The sequence below is a fragment of the Drosophila pseudoobscura genome, chromosome X (genome assembly GCF_009870125.1).
Source record: "Drosophila pseudoobscura strain MV-25-SWS-2005 chromosome X, UCI_Dpse_MV25, whole genome shotgun sequence".
NCBI lineage: Eukaryota > Metazoa > Arthropoda > Insecta > Diptera > Drosophilidae > Drosophila > Drosophila pseudoobscura.
Window position 1 is genome coordinate 63,552,149 of NC_046683.1, and position 22,207 is coordinate 63,574,355.

General features: G+C 42.2%; 1 protein-coding gene across 4 annotated transcripts in view; it reads right to left on the reverse strand.

Moving 5' to 3' along the window:
• Eip63E (cyclin dependent kinase Eip63E) overlaps window positions 1-22,207 on the reverse strand; it is a 112,868-nt gene that overhangs the window by 74,665 nt on the left and 15,996 nt on the right. For 3 of the 4 annotated variants that reach the window (XM_001352832.4, XM_033385504.1, XM_033385503.1), the window contains exon 3: window positions 10,498-10,563. The exons of the other annotated variant lie outside the window; for it this stretch is intronic. In XM_001352832.4, the coding sequence (XP_001352868.4) occupies window positions 10,498-10,563 (66 nt within the window). The remainder of the gene's footprint in view (window positions 1-10,497; window positions 10,564-22,207) is intronic. 4 annotated transcript variants of the gene reach the window in all.

Genomic DNA, 22,207 nt, shown 5'->3' on the forward strand with positions numbered 1-22,207 from the left:
AGGGTCACAGGCCACAAGACCCTGCCTGCCCCCTGCCTGTCTCCCTCTCTGCTGTGGACCACAGTATCGTAATAATTCATGTTTCATGTCAGGCAAATAATAAATATATGCTAAATGATGTTTGTTTTTGTGGTTTAGTCAGAGCATCCAAAATGGTTCACTTTTCCTGGGGAAAATGTGGGAAAATGCTTCTACTTTCAGAGGGCGTAACGAATGGTTAGAGGGGGGTTAGCGGGGTAGGAAAGCGGCAGGAAATGTACAATTTCCTACACCGACTGTTGTAGAATTATTCTGTGTGGCATGATATGTAAATGGGATTAAAGTGCAAAACCAAAATATAAGCCAATTACAGGGAATATATTTTCGAGTGGCTTTGAGGCGGGTTGACAATTGAATGATGGGCCGGCACTGTACGGTTTTACAGGTCCCCAAATTATGGAAAATATTTCTTTATATACTCCGCCTGCTCTCTGGCGAACCATAAACAATCTCCATCTAGTCTCCCCATTAACTGCAACATAAAGCTGCTCGTCTAAACAATAATTAAAGAACTTTCCGCCCCCCCCCAACCGGGCCGTCCTTCTCTTTTTATACCCGATACTCAAAATGAGTATTGGGGTATATTAGATTTGTGGTAAAAGTGGATGTGTGTAACGTCCAGAAGGAATCGTTTCCGACCCCATAAAGTATATATATTCTTGATCAGCATCAATAGCCGAGTCGATTGAGCCATGTCTGTCTGTCCGTCTGTCCGTCTGTCCGTCCGTCCGTCCGTCCGTCTGTCCGTCCCCTTCAGCGCCTAATGCTCAAAGACTATAAGAGCTAGAGCAACGATGTTTTGGATCCAGACTTCTGTGATATGTCACTGCTACAAAAATATTTCAAAACTTTGCCCCGCCCACCTCCGCCCCCACAAAGGGCGAAAATCTGTGGCATCCACAATTTTCAAGATACGATAAAACCAAAAACGCAGAATCGTAGAGAATGACCATATCTTTTAGACTGCAGAATCTGAATTGGATCGTATTACTATTATAGCCAACATCAAGAAAACAATTTCATTTTTTCTCGCCCTGTCTCTCTCTAACACACACGTAGCATAGGCGGCTTTGCTTAGAGTAAAACATTAGCGCCTAGATCTCAGAGACTATAAAAGCTAGAGCAACCAAATTTGGTATCCACACTCCTAATATATCGGACCGAGACGAGTTTGTTTCAAAATTTCGCCACACCCCCTTCCGCCCCCGCAAAGGATGCAAATCTGGGGATATTCACGAATCTCAGAGACTATTAAAGCTAGAGTAACCAAATTTGGTATCCGCACTTCTGTTAGATCTCACTATAAAACGTATATCTCAAAATTTCGCCACACCCCCTTCCGCCCCCACAAAGGACGAAAATCTGTTGCATCCACAATATTGCAGATTCGAGAAAACTAAAAACGCAGAATCATAGATAGCGACCATATCTATCAGATTGCTGAATCTGGATCAGATCAGATAATTTTTATAGCCAAAAGGAACAAATCAATTTGCAGTGGCTACGCAGCGCCCGACGTCACGCTCAGACTGATTTTCTGTCTCTCTCGCACGCACTCTTTGTCGTGTCGTTTAATATTAGCGGCGTCTGCCGGAGGAGAGCCATACTGACTTAGTATCGGGTATAACTGTAGAGTTGCGGTGTCCGCAGCAACTCACAACGTTCCCCCTCGTTTTTTATAAAGCCATAAACATTCGGAATGTGCATTCGATTTCCCCCCTTTTGGCGGAGGAGCTCTCTGGCGATTCTCCAGGCGGGTATTTCCCTCAAATGAACCAATCGACCGTGAACCATTGGGTCGCCGGTCCCCCCCCCCCTCCCCCCCCCTTCCCCCTCTCTGGAAACAATCGACAATGCGAGAAGCACACACTTCCGGTCTCACTTTCATTCAATTCTTTGTCATTCCCCCCACTCCCTCCCCCCGCCCCCCTGCTGCTGGCTGCACTTTTATTGCAAAAGCAAAGAAAAAAACACACACAAAAACAAAAGCAGATGAAAAAAAATCGCATAAAATGCAAAACGTTCGCGCGTTTCGTTCGTTTCTCCACTAAAAAGGTCTATAAACATTTTGAGTCATCAACTACGTCTACCCCCCCACCACACCACACCCCCCATGCCCTCCCATCCTCCTCCCTTTGGTACTGCTCTTCTCCACCTTTGCGCTGCCCCCCCGCCCCCTCTCATCGTTGCACGCTCTCGCCGAGTGTGTGAGTGAGAGTGAGAACCAATTTACAGAAATGCCGAAAAAAAAACCAACGAAACCAAAACAATTTGTGAGAAACAACGACCAGGGGATACCCTTTTTCCATGGGAACAAATATATATATGTATTTTTTAGATCTTGGTATTTTATGCGGTATTTTTTCACCTACAACTAACCACCACTTTTTTTTTAAACAGTTTTCTTTGCTCTAGAGCCAAATATTGAATATTTCGCTCATCCGAAAGTGCTGATTGGTGCTAGGGACAAAGAATAACCACATTTTCACAGCACAACAGCCACTTTCTCATCGTCTTCTTACTCTCTAGCCAGTCAGAGACCATGCCCCCTCTGTTTAGAGCCTTCATACCCTTTGGAGACTCCACAAATTACAGGGTAGCCAACGCAAAAGCCAAACAAAATTAAAGCAAACAAACAGCACGCACAAGCATTTAATGGAGGCCACATGTGGGGCAGCACAAAGGGGTGCGTGGGTGGGGGGGGGGGGGGGGGTATGTGTTGCAGGGGATACACACATGTCTATCTGCTTTTCGGTGTGTGTGCTTTTGCATTGAACTCAAATTCAAATTTCAAATTTGAATAAAAAGCACAAAACGGAAATCATTTGCCATTCAACTCCCCTCCCCCCTGACGCCCCCCCCCCCCTCTTCCAATGGAGAGTGTGGAAAATGTCTCAAGTGTTTTAATTGCCTGCAACAGCCACAAAATCCGATGGGAAAATCCACAAGCCGACAAATAGTTTTCCCCCCAGGCAGCAATCGCATAATTTCCAGGGAAAATGGGAGGGGGGGGAGGGGGGGTGTGGAAATGCCAGCAGAACCCTTCACCAAAATGAGAGCAAAATCGAGTGCAAATGGAAGCCTTTTAATACCTGTCTCAAGTACTTTAATTGCCAACTAAATTTAGTACAAAAGAAAAGAAAAACGAAAAGAAAAACAAGAAAATATTCTCGCATTTTCTTAGACATTTTCCATAATTTTCTTAGACAAGCAAATATAATTTCCACAACTTTAAACTGAATTTTCATTGAATTTTCCATTTTCCATATATTTTAATTGCCAGCAAAAATCAAATTTGCAAAGAAACTTTGCTTTTGCTTTTGTGTGTTGTGCAGTGTAAGACAGTGGTCTAGTGTAAAGTTTTGGGGCCATCAAAATTTGCATAATTAGACAAAAGAGCTTCCCCCCCCCCAGCCGAAGGGGGAGTTGGAATCCGCCTTCGACTGCCGCCAGGATGCCAAGAAAATGAACTTCCTTTTCCGGTGCCCCCCCTCCTTTTTGACCGCCTCAATGTCCGGCTTTCAGGTCCTTTTCGCTCTTCAAATATTTCCCTGGCATTTTAGTTTATTTTCCGATTGAAGCTGCAACTTTTTGTGGCCAAAAAATGTTGTTGCTTAAGACAAACAAAAGCGAGTACTTTGGAAGAGGGTTGGCGGCTGCCTTCCGGCCTGCAAAAATTATATACTTCTCCAGAGAAATTGATGCAACAAATTCTACTTCCCCTCCCCCTCCCCCATCTTCTCTGATTCTCTGCTCTGGAGCTCACTTTTAATTGGAATTCGTTGCACATTAAAACCACAAACATCCTCTCGTTCTTCTATCAGAAGTTTTCTTGGAATTGCCTGTCGTTTTGATTAATGGAATGGATATCTCGAGCCAAAATACATGCACAAATTATGGCTTCAAATGGGGGTGGGGGGGGGGGAGTCGGGGAGGGAGGCAGCATGGCATAATGATGCATAGAAGTTTTGATTTTGATTGAATTATTGATATGCCAGGCATCAAAGGGGGGCCCAGGGTAGGGTAGGGGAGTGGAAGGGAAGGCAATTGCTGTTTGATTTCCGTTTTAATTAAGTTGTGTTTTTGTGCATAAACATCCAAGACGACACAAACATTAATGAATGCCAATTCCTTGAGACTTAAAGACTTCGATTTTGATTAGATTTCGAGCATAGATTCCTTCGGGCAGGAGTCAGGACTCAACCAAATAAAGGCAGATGCCACATGCCTTGCTGCAAGCAAATTAAAAAGTGTTCCAGCGCCACAAAAGGGTTAAATGGCTTAAATGTTGGGGCAGGGCAGGGCTGGGCGTGGCATGGCCAATAAAAGCACGTGAGTAATGTGCCAAATGGTGGCAGCATCGAGAGCGCGCGCATTGCAGGTCATAAATTGATTGAACCCCAAAGGGGGGTGAGGGGGGAGGACGAGGAAAAGCGGGGGACAAGGGGGGAGGACGAGGGGGGAGGACAAGGAAAGCGGGGGACGAGGGGGGAGGACGAGGAAAAGCGGGGGACGAGGGGCGAGGCCGAGGAAAAGCGTGAAGAAAAGTGCACAAACTATTTGTGGCTTAGTCGAAGCCACTGATACCCTGGAAAAATGGAATGTAAGAGAATTTATTTCACAAAAATTTCGTTTACAATTGATTTTTCCCCCAAAAACTATAAGATATAGTCCACCGATCCGGTCAGATCAAAAACAACAATCTGTGATAAGTTTTGAGAAAGATATCTCTAAAAATAGGGGAATTTTGACCGGAAAACCTCCCCAAAAAAAGCTTTATATCTATATCCACGCCGATATCCCACTCAAAGTCATAGTTCCCCATTGAAACAGAGAAATATTCATCTAAAAAGCAAGCAAAAAACCAAAACGGCAAACAACAATTGCAACGTGACACATGCCACAGGGCAGTGGCAGTGGCAGCGGCAGTGGCAGGGCAGCAACACTTTATGCCTCTGATGCCACACTCCAACGAGCAGCAGAAAACTGCGAACAGAGCCCTGAAGAGCTGAAACCACAAACAGAGATCCGAGAGCAGAGCAGAGCAGAGCAGAGCCCACGTGGCGTATGAGTGACGTGAATTTATGTCCCACAGGCGGAAGCAGGAGACAGCCGGAGGAGGGACACAGGAGGGGGGATGGGGAGGGAGGGGGCGTTGTTCCTTGCCACAGGGGTATTGCTTAACCTGCCACGTTCTAATCAGTGAATGTAACTGCAACAATGTTGTTGCCACGCGGAGAGGCAGGGGCAGAGAGTGACGGAAAACCAGTTTCCATTGCATTTGTTGTTCACCTTCAGCGTCCTTTAAGCCAGTTACTGCAGACCAGGGGGGGCATGGGCAGGGGCGGGGGGAGGGGGAATGGACTGCTGGACTGCCAGTGGGCACATCAACCCAAACAGCCAATGTTGCATGCCACACACAAACACACACAGAAACAACAAACCAAAGAACAACCGAGAGAGGGCTACAGAGAGGGGGGGATGGGGAGGGGGAGGCACAACAAGAGCGAGAACAACAGCAGAACAGAACAGAACAGAAAACAAGTGCTGTGGAATGCCACCGATTGCCCACCAATTGAAAGACTCGATTTATGTAGACCCTGGGGATACCCTGTTAAATAAATGGAAAAGGCAGAGGGGATTGGCAAGGGGAAATCACTAGGATTTGGGTGGGATTTATTTTGGCAAGGAAAGAGCTTTTTATTCACTCAAAGACTGGTGCATTCCTGGCATTTGTTTTTCTCTATAAAATCGATTTTTTATTTAAGTATTTTATCATTAAAAATATTATATTTCACTGGGGAAACCAGTAGGCTGGCTGGCCGTAATACACCCAATCGACCTGCCCAACTGAATGATCTAAGAGGACCTCTACCCTAGAAACCTGAATAGATAATTGAACCAAATAAGGAGGATCTCCAATATATTCGACCTTATAACACGTTTTTTTTTTTAAATATATTTTTTAATCTTGATGCTCCAAAAGTAATAACAAACAACAATATGTATTATTAAAGATAAACCTATAATTTAAAAAAAAAAAATAAAATAAAAAAAAACTAGGGAAACCATTACAATTTATTTTTTATTTATTATTTTTACTTTTTTTTACCTAATTAATAAGAATAACAGTTAACACAAAAAAAAATATATGTACGAAAGCATTATGTACTGTAATTATTAAAACTACTTTTATAATAGTTTGGAAAAATCTCATAAAAACTGAGTTTTTTTATGGTTTTTTTTCTTAAAAAAAATTGTTTTCTCTTAGCTTAAAAAATACATTTAATTTCTGTAAAATTGGCATAAAATCGTCTAAAGAATTTATATATTTTTTTCTTAATTTTTCTACATTTTTTTTTTTTGCTCAAGCAATAAATTTATTTTCTGTAAAATTGGCATAAAATCATCTAAAGAATTTATATATTTTTTCTTAACTTTTATAAATTTTTTTTAGTTTGAGACTTAAAAAAAAATATATATTTTTTGTAAAATTGGCAACAAAAAATTCATCTAAGGACTTTATATTTTTGTTATTTTTTAGTAGCCAAGAAATTTAATTTAACCCTTAACCCACCTTAACCCTTAAGAGCCCATGAAAGTTGAAGAGTTTTAGAGCCAAATCAATCAAAGATATTCCAATAATACGTGTTTTTGACTTAATTTTTAGTGGCCAAGAAATTGAATATGTAACCGTTAACCCATTAAGAACCCATGAAAATGCTGAAATTAGAAGAATTTTAGGGCCGAACCGATGAAAATAATATATTACTTCCTTTTAAGTAAAAAGAAAAAACAGCTCCACAAGGAGAACCTTCGAAGAGCATCCTATTTCGGGGTTCACACACAAAATGTGTCTACTGTGAAAATTTTGAAATAAAAGTTGATTTTTCTAGCACTTTCCAAGAGAATCATCATAGCGCGCCTTAAATGGTATACCCTGTAAATCACAAATCAGCAACTGCATTGGCCAAATGCCTGGCAAGCACCGCAGTGCTGCCACACAGCTTGGAAAACTCACCATTTTCCATGGAGATGGAGATGGAGTTGGAGATGGAGTCGGAGGATAAATTTAGAGACTGACAGGAAAGGGGCCAACAGGGGGGGGTTCCTCTGGCAGGAAAAAGGTGGCTTAAGGGGTACCAATTCAGGCGGTACGCAGCTGTGTCTGTGTCTGTGACGTGTGTGTGTGTGCGTGTGTGTGTGTGTGTGTGTGTGTGTGGGTAAACCAGTTGGAGTGGCAGGGCGACTCTCATTCCGCCTTGATTTCAATTCCAAATCGGCGACAAACACTTCACAGAAGAGAAGAAAGAGATGGCTATAGCACGGGTAGGTGTAAAAGAGACAGAGATAGGGAGAGAGAGAGAGGGAGAGGGAGAAGAAAGAGCTCTGGCTGCAATTACAATTCAATTAATGCGCTTATGTGCCATTCTTCTTGATTCATTCTTTTGGGCTCTTTATTCGTTTCATTCCTCATCAAGATTCTTCTCTCTCTTTCGCTCTCTCTCTCGCTCTCTCTTTCTGCCACCACTTACATGCCACTTCTGTTCTCCTCTTCCCCACTTGTTCGTCCTCTTTCACAGTGTAGTAAACACATGATAAGAATGAGCGAGAGAGAGAGGAAAGAAGGCGAAGGCGGAGGCGGGGAGGCCTTCCCCGTCTCCAAGTCTGAGTCTGAGTCCAAGAACTTGGAAATTTAATCGCCGTCGCAAAAGTTAAACGACCGCGCAAGTTGCTTAAGACATTCGCTAGAGAGAGGGGGAGGGGGGAGGCAGGGAGTGGGGGGGAAATAATGGGTGTAAGCAGAGAGTAATGGTCATTGAGGGTGACTACAGGGGGATTACAGGGCATCCAGGGGCGGAGGAGGAGCGTCTTTCAATGGGCGTTAGGTGGGGGGCCTTGCAGCAATAGGAGTAGCAAGCAGGCAAGTAGGCGGTGTGGCATGCCACATAATCAGCTCATGTGTGAGCGGAGCAGAGCAGAGCGGCTCGAGAGTTTCCAAAAGGGAAATACCAAACCACTTCCTACACCAGTCCCTGTCCCTGTCCCAGGCCCTCCTCCTGCCCCTGTCCCTGTCCCAGGCCCTCCTCCTGCCTCTGTCCTTGCCTCTGCCCCTGCCCCTGTCCCTGCCTCTGCCTCTTGCATCCTTATGGCTGCCCTGCCATTGCCATGGCTCGTTCCATGGGTGTTGTTTTTCAGGTTGTTAGGGGGATTTTCGTTTTCGAGTGGGGCATTGCACAATCAACGGTTTTAAATTGCATTTTATTTAATTAAGAAGAAAACACACACACACACACACACACACACACACACGCACACCTATAAGATAGAGAAGTTTTCACATTGAAATAAAGAGGGGAAAATAGAGAAGTTTTCACCGAGAGAGAGAGAGAGAGAGAGAGAGAGACTCTCCCCGTTTGGTTTTTGCACAAACTTTGTGTTTTTTTTTTATTTTTTTCTTATAAATTTTCCTTACATTTTCCCTCGAATAACAAGCAAAGTTCCTTTCCACACGGTTCAAAAGCCAAAGTTGAAAGTCGCTACGGAAAAGCTTGCTTTCTCCGCGAAGATTTGTTGGTTTTTTTTTTTTTTTGTGGGATCATTGAATTTGCTTTGTGAAAACAACTTGGGAAAAGCTTAAGAAAAACTTCTAGAATTGTTAACGATTAACACAGGTGGGTGGGGAGGGTGGGGTGTGAGGGGGGGGGGGGGAAGGAAATCGCTTAAGGGGGAAAACCTATGCCACTATACGTCATACAATGGCAAAAAGTTCACCAAGGAAACCCAAGAACATTGAAAGCCATACGAGTTCTTAATGAATAATCAGGCAGAACAGGGACTCAGTTTTACGCCCAAAAACATTCCATTTTCGTTTTGAGAGGCTCCCGTTTTCACACGTTTTCTCAGGCACAACATCCGATATGTTTCGATAGCAAAATCGGGCAAAGTTTTGCTATCAAAAACAAAATTTGAGGTTGGTTTATCAAAAAGTATTCCCTATAAAGCAGCCACAAGCTGGAGGGCCCTGGTAATGGCGTTAGTTAAATTTTAGGGCCTCAATAAGTCTTTTATTTTTGTTCCTTTCGCAAGACGAAAGCGGGAGCAGCAATTTTTCCGTTTTCAAAAGTAAAATCGCAAAGTTTTTGCGAAATTGAAAGCCGGAGAATGCCTGATCTCAAGAGAGTCAAGGGGTACAATACACTCAAGGGGTATTCCCTGTTCCCTTTTCTTTCTCCAGATTTTTCCTTTTTTTCGGTTAAAATTTCCAGGATTTTCTCTACAATTTGCAGTCTTTTTTTTTTGTTATTTCTGTCTCTCTGCCAAACATTTCTCCTCCTTCGTTTTCTGTCCTTTCTTTTTGCCTCTCAAAACTTTTCACTTAACATTTGAGTGCAAAATGTTCATCTAATTAGCGAAAATCAGCAAACAAAACAACAAAAAAAAAAAAAATCATTTGTCAATCTCCAACAAAGAGAAATGACAAAGTTATACAATAAATAAAAAACAAATAGCACAAAACACACAAAAAACATTGTAGTGTGTCTCTTCCATTAGCATAGGTCCCTTGGCCGGCCTCTCTCTGTCTCTCTCTCTGTCTGTCCATCTCTCTCAAAGGTCGCATTAGACATGGACGACTCCCCGAACTACTGTGAAAGTTCTATAAAATAAAACTAATAATAATTATCAACGCCATTGTCAGGCCATCAAAAAAGAACAGAGAAACCAGAAACCAGAAACCAGAGAGACACAAACACAAACAAAACAGAGAGAGAGAGAGAGAGAGAGAGAGAGAGGTGGAGGATATGGAATATGGGGGGTGGGGGGGTGGTTCCGGAAAAACTTTTCCGGTTGTTGGTGTTTTTGGCGGCTCACTGGAAAAACAACAGGAACACCATTTTCTAGTTGTTTTTGATGTCCTGCCACCGCCGCCCACGAAAAGCTGAGCATTTGACATTGCCACACACAGAGGCTGTCCTGCCTGTCCTGCCTGTCCCCCCCTGCCTGTCCTGCCTGTCCTGCCTCTCTCCGATGATGGCTTCGGTCTGGCGGTCGTCAAGCATTTGCCATCATCATTGTCATTGTCTCCTTCTGGCAGGCAGAAACATCAGCACTGCCACAGCCAGTCAATGTCTGTCTTGCCACAAGAAGAGGCACGGGCACACAGGCACAGGCGCAACACAAATGGCGGGGCAGCCAGGACAATAAAATGTCATAATGAAAGTTTTTTCAATGCCAGAGAGGGAGAACGAGGGAGAGCGAGGCAGAGCGAGAATGAGGGGCATTTTGGAGTTGCTTATAAATGGGGCACATTAATGGGTTTGTTGACTGCCGCCGCGGCTGTCTGTCGGTTATGGCCCAAGACCATCGTATGGCTCTCATGTCCTCTGGCATGTTCTCTGTTATGTTCTCTGTTTCATGTTTGTCCTTGACAATGGGGGATTGAAAGAAAAGGCTTACCAGAAGTGGGGTGCGGAGTGCTGCTCGTTGAAGGAGGGCTTGACTTTGACCAGAAACGGAACTTACCTGAAACGAAAATTACCGAAAATTAGTTTTTATGGAAATGGCAGCAAAAAAAATGTATCATAGATCATTAAAATATACATGGGTAAGAAAAGGAAGGATGATTTTCAATTTGTAATATTTTCTAAATTAATAAATTTAAATTTAAAAGACTTTAAAATGGTAAAAAGATATTATTTAAAAATATTTAAAATTTACAAAAAATAATAAAAAAAAAATTAAACAAAAGAAAATAATAAAAAAAAATAAATAAAACAAAAGAAAATAATAAAAAAAATAATAAATAAATAAACAGTATTTAAATTAAATATTTTCATATTACGATTAAATATATTTTCCATTTAAAATAACTATTTGCTTATTTAGACAATATATTTAAGCTAAAAATATTTTCTATTAATTTAATATATATTTTATTATTATTTTAAAGCGTTTAATTCATAGAAAAAACAAATTTTTTAAATTTATGTTTGAATAAAGGCAAAATCTATTTAATTTCTCAACGTTTTGCATTTAAAGGCATTAATTGAAATATGGTTGAAATAATAAATTTAAATTTAAAAAACTTTAAAATTGTAAAAAGAAACTATTTAAAAATATTTCACATTTAAAAACAAGTTATAAGTAAATTAATAATATTTAAAATAAATATGTTCATATTACGATTAAATATATGTACTTATTTTAAATTTAAATTAAATATTTTCATATTTAGATTATATATTTAAAATACAAATATTTTCTTTAAATTTAATATATATTTTTTTAATTATTTTAAAGAGTTTAATTCATAGAAAAAATTCTTTTTTAAAGATGTATGTTTGAATAAAAGCAAAATTTATTTAATTTCTCAGCGTATTGCATTTAAAGACATTTAAAGAATTTTTAATTGAAATATGGTTGAAATCTTTTCTCTGTAAGAAGTAAGAAAAAAATCATGTGAAAAGCCACTAGTTTCCATCAGGAAAATTATTCGCCCTTAAATCACAGCCCTCTTCTCGCAATGCCATTTTCCCGTGTGTGTGTGTGTGTGACTCGATGAGGCAGGGCGGCGGCACTCAACAAATCATAGGAGGAGTACGGAGGAGTATTATGGCAATTTGCAGTTATTAATCACACGATACAGCCGCCCCTCCTGCCCCCGCTGCCCCCGCTTCCCCCCGCCATTCACTCATCAAATATGCAAAAGCAGTTGCAACATACTGGCGTGGCGTGGCACGGCATAAGCCCCCAAAAGTGGCAGAGATTTACGACCTACTTCCATATGCATGACAGCTGCAAAACGCCGCTGCTTCGAGCCTGCCTGCCGCCTGCTGCCTGCTGACTGCTGCCTGCCATCCTGCAACAAAGTGAGTGACTAACTAACTGAAGAGAACTGCAATTGAAACAGAAACAGAATCAAAGCCAGAGACATACTCGTACATATGCAAATGTCTGGCAGGTTACCCTTCGACGGCAGACGAGACGAGACGAGACTCCTTTTAGTGGCGGATATCCTTTGGCAGCAGCAGCTCCTTTCGGAGCTCTGTGGATTGCAATTTGCATTACTCATTTGACACTCACTCGTGTCTCAGACAGATAGACAGACAGACAGGCAGTGTTGCAACACCAGGTGGCAAAAGAAGCCAAAGAAAAAGAAGCACGAAAACTAAAAGCTGGCAAAGAAAACCCAAAGATGAAGACAGAACACAGCCAAGACGTTGATGAACGACGGAGAGGCGCATAAAATGTATAATCCTTGAGTGCCAGGGCATACAACATGCAACATGCAACACACACAGACAATCTCTGATATATGTACGTGTAAATCTGTTGAGTGCAACTTTTGCCTGTCATCCGCAAACATGAAACCACTAATTGATGCACGAAGGAAGCACCGGAAAACACCAGAAAACACCAGAAGAGACACCAGACTCTCACTCCGGACTCTAGAGTCTCGGGGCCTGAAATGGAGATGAAGGTTAGATGAGGCAAGAGTAGCGCTGCTGCAAGCCGCCAGTGCAAAAAGTACCCGGCGTGCAAGTCGTGTGTTGCATGACTAAACTTTTGGGTTGCTTTTTCAATATTAATTAACAAACAGAGGAAACAAAAGAAACAGATACTTTTACAGATGCAAAGATGCAAGTTTCTGTGGCAGATACACTTCGCAGACCTCCAGCCACAGTCATTTTATTGTCTTCCAGCTACAAAAAGACTCTCAAGGGGGGAAAAGGGTTGACAGCTGTTGACCTTGACACAAATTTCCGTGGATTCTTATCAGGAATGGTAGAACGGGAACAGGTAGCACATTTACATAGATAAACCTCCTGTTTGCAGGCCTTCGGGATCTGGTTTTTTGATCAGAATTTGTGGAGAACATTTTTTTTTAAGCCCTTTTTTGATTTATAGAAAATATGCATTTTTATTTTGTTCTTTTTTTCATTTTAATTGAATTTTTTCATTTTTTTTATAATTTATTTATTTTTAAAATATTTTTTTCATTTATTTTTCGTTTTAATATTTTAGTTTTAACTTTTTTGTCAGCAGCTGTTTTTTGGTAATTGTTTTTTATATTTTTGATTTATTTTTTATAAATTGTATTTTTTATATACTTTATTTTTATATACTTTATTTTGTATATACTTTATTTTTTATAGATATTATGTTTTATAAATTTTATTTTTTATGTACTTTATTTTGTATATACTTTATTTTTTATATATTTTATTTAATATATATATTTTATTTTTAATATTCTATTTATTTTCTTATTTATTTAATTTTTTCTTAATAAACTTTTTAATAAATGGTTTTTTAAAATAAACTTTTTTGTACAAATTTTTAAAAATTATAATTTTTTTAATTTGTTTGATGTTTCTTCTTTTAACCACAACAAGAGCAGCACTTCTCCTTCTTTTCTTGCTTTCTCAGCGGTGCTCTCACTGATGCTACGGGCGGTTCCCGGCACCGGTTGGACTCTTCGAAATCGCAGACATCGGAGACTAGATCTGGGACCTTGAAATTTCTCATCAGCCACGCAAGATATTCACAGAGGTTGCTGCATGCCAACAAGATAATGATAACGCAGCCACAGATCAATAGAAACATGGGCACTTTCCACCAGCAATCCTCCTCTTCGGCAGCGTCTCTACTGCGAATGGTATTGTACGTATCCGGCGTACTCTTGAGATCAATGCCGGCGGAAGATGTGAACCTCAGGCGGCACTGTCTGCAAATATTGTTAAACCAATCCATATTTTGGGATATCTGGGAAAATCTGGGATTTCTGGGGGCAAAGCTATTGACAGAAAAGTACAAAATATCTGTATTCAAAGATTTGGTTTGAAGGTATTTTTCCTTTGGATTTCTCAATTTTCCTTTCATTTTCCTTAAGCTGCGAGGGGAAAAACTGTGTCAGTGTGTCTCCCACAATCGATCCACAATCCGCAAAACCTTTGGAGCACCACTTTTACCTCCGCCCGTGCCCCCCACAGCCTCTTGGGCCCACTGAAGCCTTCTTTCTTCTCTGCCCGGCGCCTCCCATTAGCCGTCTTGCCTCATGACAATCATAATTGGTTGGACAATTTGCCTTTGGGCCAACATTTACAACAATTTGCATGTCGAAGGAGCCTCCGCTGTCCCTCCTCAAGTACCCCGCCTCTCGATATTTTTTAATTGAATAAAGTGCACTGTGGACCCAGGCAGCAGCTGCCTTCGGGGGGCCATCCGCCCAACTTGTGACACTTTTCATTGTGAAAATGTCCTGCAAAAAGGAGCACAACGATAAGAGACGGCTATGGCTGGCTATGGAAAGGGGACAGTCGAGAGGGATAGGGGTGGGGGTGGGAGTGGGGGACAAAGGTCGAGAGCAGCACCAAATGAGGCATGAGAAAGGCGACAGAAATCGTGCGACAAGCTATTTTTGTGCCGGTCATAAAAGTGCGCCAATAACCCACTGCACTTTGCAGCACACACACCCTGCCACCAGCACCCCCCCGCCCTCTGAGAGGCCTACTCTACTTACAACACACATACAAGAGGGGGTGGCGGTGGAGGGGGGGGGGGGGGGGGCGACAGCAGATTGAGTTGTGTGGAAGCCACTCGAGTGAATGCCCCCAACCCCATATATCCATTCATTTTTGTTAATTTATTGCCTTGCGATTGCCCCAAAGATGGGCAGAAAGGCGAGAGAGAGAGAGGGAGAGGGAGGCGATGGGGAGAGAGAGAGTGATAGCCAAAGGAAAGAGTACGATGGATAGTGTCTAACAGGAGGGGGGGGGGGGGGGGGGGGGGGGGGGGGGGGCAGGAGGTAGCCATTGCACGTCGCAAGTGCCAATGCTTAAAACTTTTTGCTACGTGACTCGACAAGTGGCCTAAACGAAGGATATACTGGCCAAAAGGAGGGGCAGATAGAGGGGCAGGGGGGGGAGCATCAGCAGCAGGAAGGCGTGAGCAGCAGCAGAGCAGCGGAGAGGGGCGAAAGAGGGGGTGGTGTGAGAAGCTCTGCCCAATACGTGTTTCAAATATGCACGCACGCACACAACAATACACTGAGCGAAAAACTAACTGGAAATCAACTGCAAAGTATTTTTAGAACCGGCAGCCCTAGCCCTAAAGAGTAGCCTCTTCCCCCCTCTAAAAGAAAACATTTCCAAACACAAGATCTCTCAAAATCTGCATGGAATGACTCCCAAAGAGACCCATGTACAGTCTTCTTCTTTTCTCAACAAGGAATTCCCTTCATCAAAGCAATGCTGCTGCCTGCCACTGTGAAGAGCTTAGAACATGATTGATCGCGTCTGTAACTGAGAGAGAGAGAGCCATAGACAGAAGCAGAGAAGGAATGCAGTCGCGGTCAGCGTCGAGAGAGAGCAACAGAAACTTCCAATAAAAATGCAAGAGTCGGCAGTGCAGTCGAGTCGGGCGCTCTGTTTTCGGGGTCTTTTTTTGCTCGCTACAACAGCAAACTTCGTTTTTCGCAAGCAAGACCCGAAAGCTGGAGTCAGCCGAGGCTGGCGCATGGGTGAGAGAGCGAGAATGAAACGAAGCAATCGCCCGAGTGGTGATTTTATGGCATGCAAGCTCTCGCAGACGAAATGCAGATCAAAAGATAAGACAATTGAGACGTCGCGACGGCTCTGCTCTCCCAACACAGCAAAAACAATGCAAAACCAGGAGCCGGCCGTCCCCAGGGGAAACATTGAATCGGTTTTATTCCGATAATAACTGATGGACCCCCTTCTATACTTCTTGTATCGCTCATTTTTGTTCAGTGTAAGCCTTCTTGTGGCAGTCTGTTGCCGCTTCTTGTCTTTCTGCCTAATTTCTTTCCCGCAGAATCTTTCACCCACACTTGCACACGAAGATACACTACACTCTCGCGCGCGCACACACACACAGACACACACAGGCACATACATACACATAAAAATCAGGTCATGTTCGCTGCTCAAAGTAATGGAATTTGTAATGCGTTCATTCTCCCACCAAAATCCCATCCCATCCCATCCCCACCCAACGGCATACTCCTGCCACCGTTCTCCACCCTCCCCCTCCCTCTCGCTCTCTCTATCATTTGCCACGGGAATGTCGTTTTGTGTGCTCGTCTCTGTCTTAGGTTTTCGCCTGCTCTCCTCCTGCCTGCCTGCCTGCCTGTGTGTGTGTGTGTGTGTGGCATGCCCCACCAACAACCTGCGCCGCAGCACTCTGCCCCGTTTTTAGTGCTCTTGCCTTTATTTTGCGTGTGCCCGTCCGTCTCTGCAAATTAACTTCTTCCAGCAGAAAGGGGGAGTGGGGGGCAAGGCATGGTGTCACGATGGTGGGGCATCCTCCTGTCCTCTCCTCCCCTCCCAACCCCCTCCTGTCGAATGCGCTCAAGTGGCGTGGAGAGTGGAAACTTCAGTAGCTACGCTTGTTTCCCATTATTAACAATCTTTGTTGCCATTTTGCGTGTCTGTGTCTGTGTGTGTGTGTGTGTGTCGTCTCCTGCCATGTGTTTCCATGTTCCACCTCCCAGTGGTGGCAGCTCCATCTATGCCCCACACACAGATAGAACCAATCCTACCCCCCTCCGACCGTTTGGAAACGCCTTCTTCTTCGTCTTTTAGCAAATGTATTCAATTAGTTAACTGAAGAAAAATTATATCATTAGCGAGAGGTTTCAAGGGGGAAAAGGGTCTGGCATGGCAGGAAGGGGCCTCGGAATGGCTGGAGGCATCTACCTTCGAAGGACGGTTTATTAGAATTAATAATTGCCTTGGCCTGACATTAAACGGGGCTATAATAGTAGTGGCAGGAGACGAAGCGCCACAGGAAAAGAGCTGGGGGGGAGCGAAAGAGTGAGAAACAGGTTGCCTCCCCAGGAAGGTAGCTAAAAGGCCGTCAAGCTGGGCCTAGCGACATTCCTTGCAATGATTATAATCAAATTTGAATGGATCTGAAAATGATGAAAGGTGAAAAAACTCTGATGATTCAACAACAACAAAGTAGCCCAAAGGAAACATCCCATTCACTTTTCAAGTACTTTCCGAGTGACCGAAGGGCGCGACTGCATGACGCGCGAGACTCCTCTCTCCTTAAACCTAAAATTTTATTTTCAGAGCATATTTCTGAGTTCTTTTATTAAAAAGTTCATAAATTTGATGGATATATTTTATTTTATAATTTATAACTATTATATTTTTGTTTAATTCCCCTAAATTTCCATTAGCAGTAGTAGTTTTTTTTTAGTAAAAAGCAAGTAAAAAATTCCCTCTCAACTCTCATTCCCTGGGCTTCCAATATCTTTGTAAACTCCTACATTTCCACAAAATATTTCCTTCCTTAAGAGATTTCCATATTAATCGAATTTCTTTCGCCTCGAATCTTCAAACATTTCCTTTGTCTTCCACGAAACTTCATTCCTAATTTGCTCTACAACATTTTTGATATCAACTTAAGTTCTTGTCAACTTCCAACTGACTTTTCCTCATAATTTAATTAAATTGTGTGAATATCTACCCCTCCAAACCCCCCTCTCTGTTCTCGGCCACTTGCTTAGTTTTTGCCCACTAAAATTTTGACTCAATTGAGCGACAGAAAAGCTGCTTTTCTTCTCTCCCGATGCTCTCTTCATTATTTGGGTCATCATTGGGAGAGGGGGATGGGGGGATGGGGGGAAGGCACACAAAAAGACGGGAAAAACTTTTCAATTGGCCTAATGACGGAGGAAACTTCCTGGTCCTGCCGCCACTTGACTCTATGGCCAGGAAAATCAAGCAGCCAGGCACAAGGCAAAACTCCTCCACAGAACTTTCCACATTTGGTAAAATGTTTTAAAAATAAACCCACACACACACACACAGACACACAAAAAAACAAGTGGCCAAAGTGGGGGAAAATCAAGGAAAACAAACAGAAATTCCAATGCAGAGCATAAGTTTTGTCTATTTTCACACATTCATTGGCCAAAATCGAAGAATTATAACACGAATCCCATTATTTTGGTAGCAGCGGGTACGGCAATGGGAAACCCGTGGAAATTCCAATGGGAAGCCAGCCCAGGAACAGGGGCAGAGATGATGAGTAATGTCTATGAAGGAATGCTAGCAAAAAGTGGTTCTTGGGGAATGTTTTCTTGCGTGTTTTTTATGGTCTATGCGAAATGGAAAATTGCAATACGAGAGTGTGAAATCAAGGAGTTAGGGTCGGGCATGGGATAGGGGCTTTAATCGGGGGCAGATCGGGTAACTGTGGAAGCAGCGAAAGGTACCAAGAGAGTGGATCTTTTTATAGGAAAAATATCGAAATATTTGGAATTAGTAGATCTACGAATGGGTTTTATTAGTACTTCATTGGGGAAGATACCAGGGACCCTAACGATTATAATTTGTATAGAACAAATGAAGATAAAAGATTTATTTGTTGAACTTTTTTTTGGTTAATTTCTTAAAATTATTTTTATATTTTAAATTTTTTAAGATTATTATTATTATATTTAACATTTTTTAAATTTTGTTTAAATATTATGGTTATATTTTAAATTTTTTTATATTATTATTATTAGATTTGAAATTTTTTTAAATTATTATTATATTTATTATTTAAATTTTTTTGTAATTTTTATCATTTAAATTAATTTTAATAATTTAAAAAAATTTAAAAAAAAGTGCATATCAAAATTTTGTCGGTTTTGAAATTTGCCGTAAAAAATATCATGTTTATTTTCGCCACTTTTCTTGATGGCTTTTTTATAATAATAACTCATAACTATTATTCGCGGTCCCTGGTAGATACATTTCATGGATGGATGAATTTTAATAGGATATTGTGGATACTGCTCTGCTCTAGATTTTATAGCCAAACCCACTTGAAAATGGTTTATCCACTATTTATTTCATTGCAGTAAAAATCTTCCTGAAATTGAAGAAAAATCTTCAGTTTCAGTGGAATAATATATGTATAGCCTCCTCTATAGAGATTTCCATCGAATAACAATTTCCGTATTGTGATTTTAATTTGCTCCACCCTCAAATCCTTTGTAAATCCCTTTCCTTGGGCATTTTTTTTTTGCCACCAAATCAAAGATTATTTTTGTTTTCCCACTCAAAATGCAATACGCAAGACCGAAAACCGAATGTCTAAAGATCTAAATCCTCATCTAAATCAGTCGAATGTGTGTGTGGCACATGCCCCCACCCCCAACCCCCCTGTGGCTTCGCATAGAACGAATGCCCCAGACAGAGACGCGCATCTGCTTAGCATATCAATGCGGAGGGAGATTTGCATTTAATGCTGCCACCAAAGCAGATATTAGCACCACAGACACACAGCACAGACGGTGGCATGGGGCACGGGGCACGGGGCACGGGGCATACGAAAAGTCTTAGGTGTTTCGTTATTTATGCGTCTGTTTGCACTAATTCCAGGGAGCCTCAACAAAGTTTAATGTGCTCCTGAAAGGCGGAGGGAAATCCCAGTCACTGCCCAGAGGTCAGCGAGGGGTCGGGGGCGGGGGGTGGGCGTGGCACTTGTGGTGACACTCGACTTCAAAGTCGGGACTTATCTGAAATTCTAATTGAAAACCGAGAAAAAACAAAGAAAACAGAAAAGTATATAAATTGAATTACATATTTTATGCACAACAAAAGCGCCCTTTACCCTTCACCCTTCACCCTTTAACCTCTTGGTAGTGGCCAAAAAATACCTCTGCTTTGGCATCAACATGATGCCCCATGTGGTGTCCACACGGTGTGTCTCCCCAAGCTTTGTGCTACAAATCGCTGGCAGCCCCCACTCTCCACCGAAGATCAAAATTCAGACAGCCCCAGACAAGGTGTCCCTTCGTTTTTTAGAGGGTATTTTGGGGGGTATTTCTTGAGGGCTTGCAGTCCCCAAAAAAAATATAATAACCTATAAAAAATATATTCTTGATTCGTTTTTTTCCAAGCTTTTCCCGACTACAATTTTAAACAGAAAAAAAAAGTTTTTGGGCGTAAAAAAACACTTCTTAAAATTTGTATATTTCCAAAGATATTTCCACCAAAAGGTTCCAAGTTTCTTGACAAATTAAGTTATCTTTTGGACGAAAAAAAATTCAATTTTTCATTCAATTCAAAATATATTCAAGTGTTTTCAGTGATTTCCAACACTGTTCAGGCCTAAAAACGGAGTACAGCTACCCTTCGGATTTGTTTTTCCATCTTTGAATCAATCTTGTACCCTTCCTAGGGTATCCCTGTCTTTGTTTCTCCATTCTGTGTACTTTTCTATCCTTTTATTAAACACTTTGGCAGTACAAATCCTTTGGCACTTGACTCTCTCTGTCTCTCTGGCTCCCTGGGAAACCTTGTCAGAGATTAGTGTTGAACAACCCGTTTTCTGTGTGTCTGTCTGTCCATCAATTAGGGAGTGTCCTGTGTGGGAGAGTGCTTACAAAGAAAGTATTTGGCAACAGAAACCCTGGTAGCTTTGTTTGGGGATTACTTTGCGAGAGTATTTTGGATTATTTGCTAGTTATTTTATTCCAGTTTCCAACATTTTGGCTAAAACGAGGAGGGGGGGATACTGTTTGTGGTTCGATTATCATAAGCTAAGGTTGGGAATTCCCTTCTGGAGCCCGTGAACCCAATAAAGAACGGAATTTATATTTAAAATTCAATAATTCTTCTGTGATTCTTCTGTGAATGGCATGACAATTATTCAAACACCTTTCACATTCGAAAAGCGAATACAAAATACAAAGTAAGCATAAATTAGATTTAAAAAAAATGAATACAAAAAATGCGAAATATATCTGCATAAATCTGCAGACAAAGCGAGATACAGATACATCTACCTCTTCCTCTCTCTCTCTCTCTCTCGCCCTCTTTCGTTTTAGCTGAATAATCAAATCAAATAAAAATCACATTCGCATTCGCATTCGGATTCGGATTTGGATTCTGAGTGAAAAATGAAATTAAAATTTTCTGTGGCAGTATGATATTTTGCTTGCCACAAGAGTAATTCAATTAACGCCACACAATGCGGCAAGGATACACATATACACATATACTGGTGTCTGTGTCTGTGCATGAAAAGGCAAAAGGATACTCCTTTTGTGAAAACCAGAAGAAGACGACGTCGGACGTCGGACGTCGGGTTGGGTCCTTGCCCTCGGACTCAAATCTCACACAAAAGGCACGGGCCACGGGCCACAGCGGAAAGGCAAGGGGCACAAGGGGCAGGCTGGACCAAAGGTATACCTTTTTTAGTATACAAAACACGCGCTTGCCACACATGTGGCATGTGGCATGCGGCATGTGGCAGGGGTATCAAGTGCACTAAACTGCAAGCGGCAACATCCGTTTTCATAAACGTAATATACAGAAAATCGCATGCCACAGTGTCCAAAGGGCTGTCCAGGGGGCTCTCCAGAGGGCCGTCCAGGGTTGCCAGGTGCATAAATTACCCATCATTTAAACGCATTTTCACTCGTCTCCAACCACTGTGCAACTTCTTTTCAAATCAAAAGCTGGTTCCTGCCAGAGAGGGGCGGGGGGGAGTCTCCTGAACTCTGGAGCTCAAGTTCCTGCCTGCCGTGTGACAATTTTCCATGACCCCTGCAACCTGGCATTTTCCTTCACCTTTTTGTGGGTGTGTGTGTGTGTGTGTGTGTGCCATTTTCACGCTTTTACGCCGCAATTGTTGTGGCAGAAGCCAGTGGTGGTGGGGGGTGGGGTGGGGTGCTGCCTGCTCCATTGAAAGCCAACAACGAAACGACGACTCACTTTATGAAAAGAAAATTGTGACTTTAAAACTAAACCCACAATCAACAGAGGCCCCCCCCCCCCCTTAACAGAGTTTTCCCGGGCTTTGTTTTCGCCCCACAGTTTGGGAGTCATTGTGCAGCAGAGGAAGTCTATTTGGAGCGGCGTCTATTGTGCGGAGGTCACTGAATTTCAGCGAAGCCAAAGTTCATCAACTTTCGGCGGAGGCCTGCAGCTGTCACAAGCCCTGCCGCCTCCAATCAATGATTGAGGTTTATTAAGAAATTAAAGAACAACCCCCCCGCCCCATCGTGTCATTGGAGAGGCTCCAATGGGTGCTGGCGTAACGCGTAACGCGTGATGGAACACTTGGAAAACCATTAATAAGTGGGTTATGCCATCGAGACCAGTGGCACCAACGAATGATTGACAGCGGCGCGACA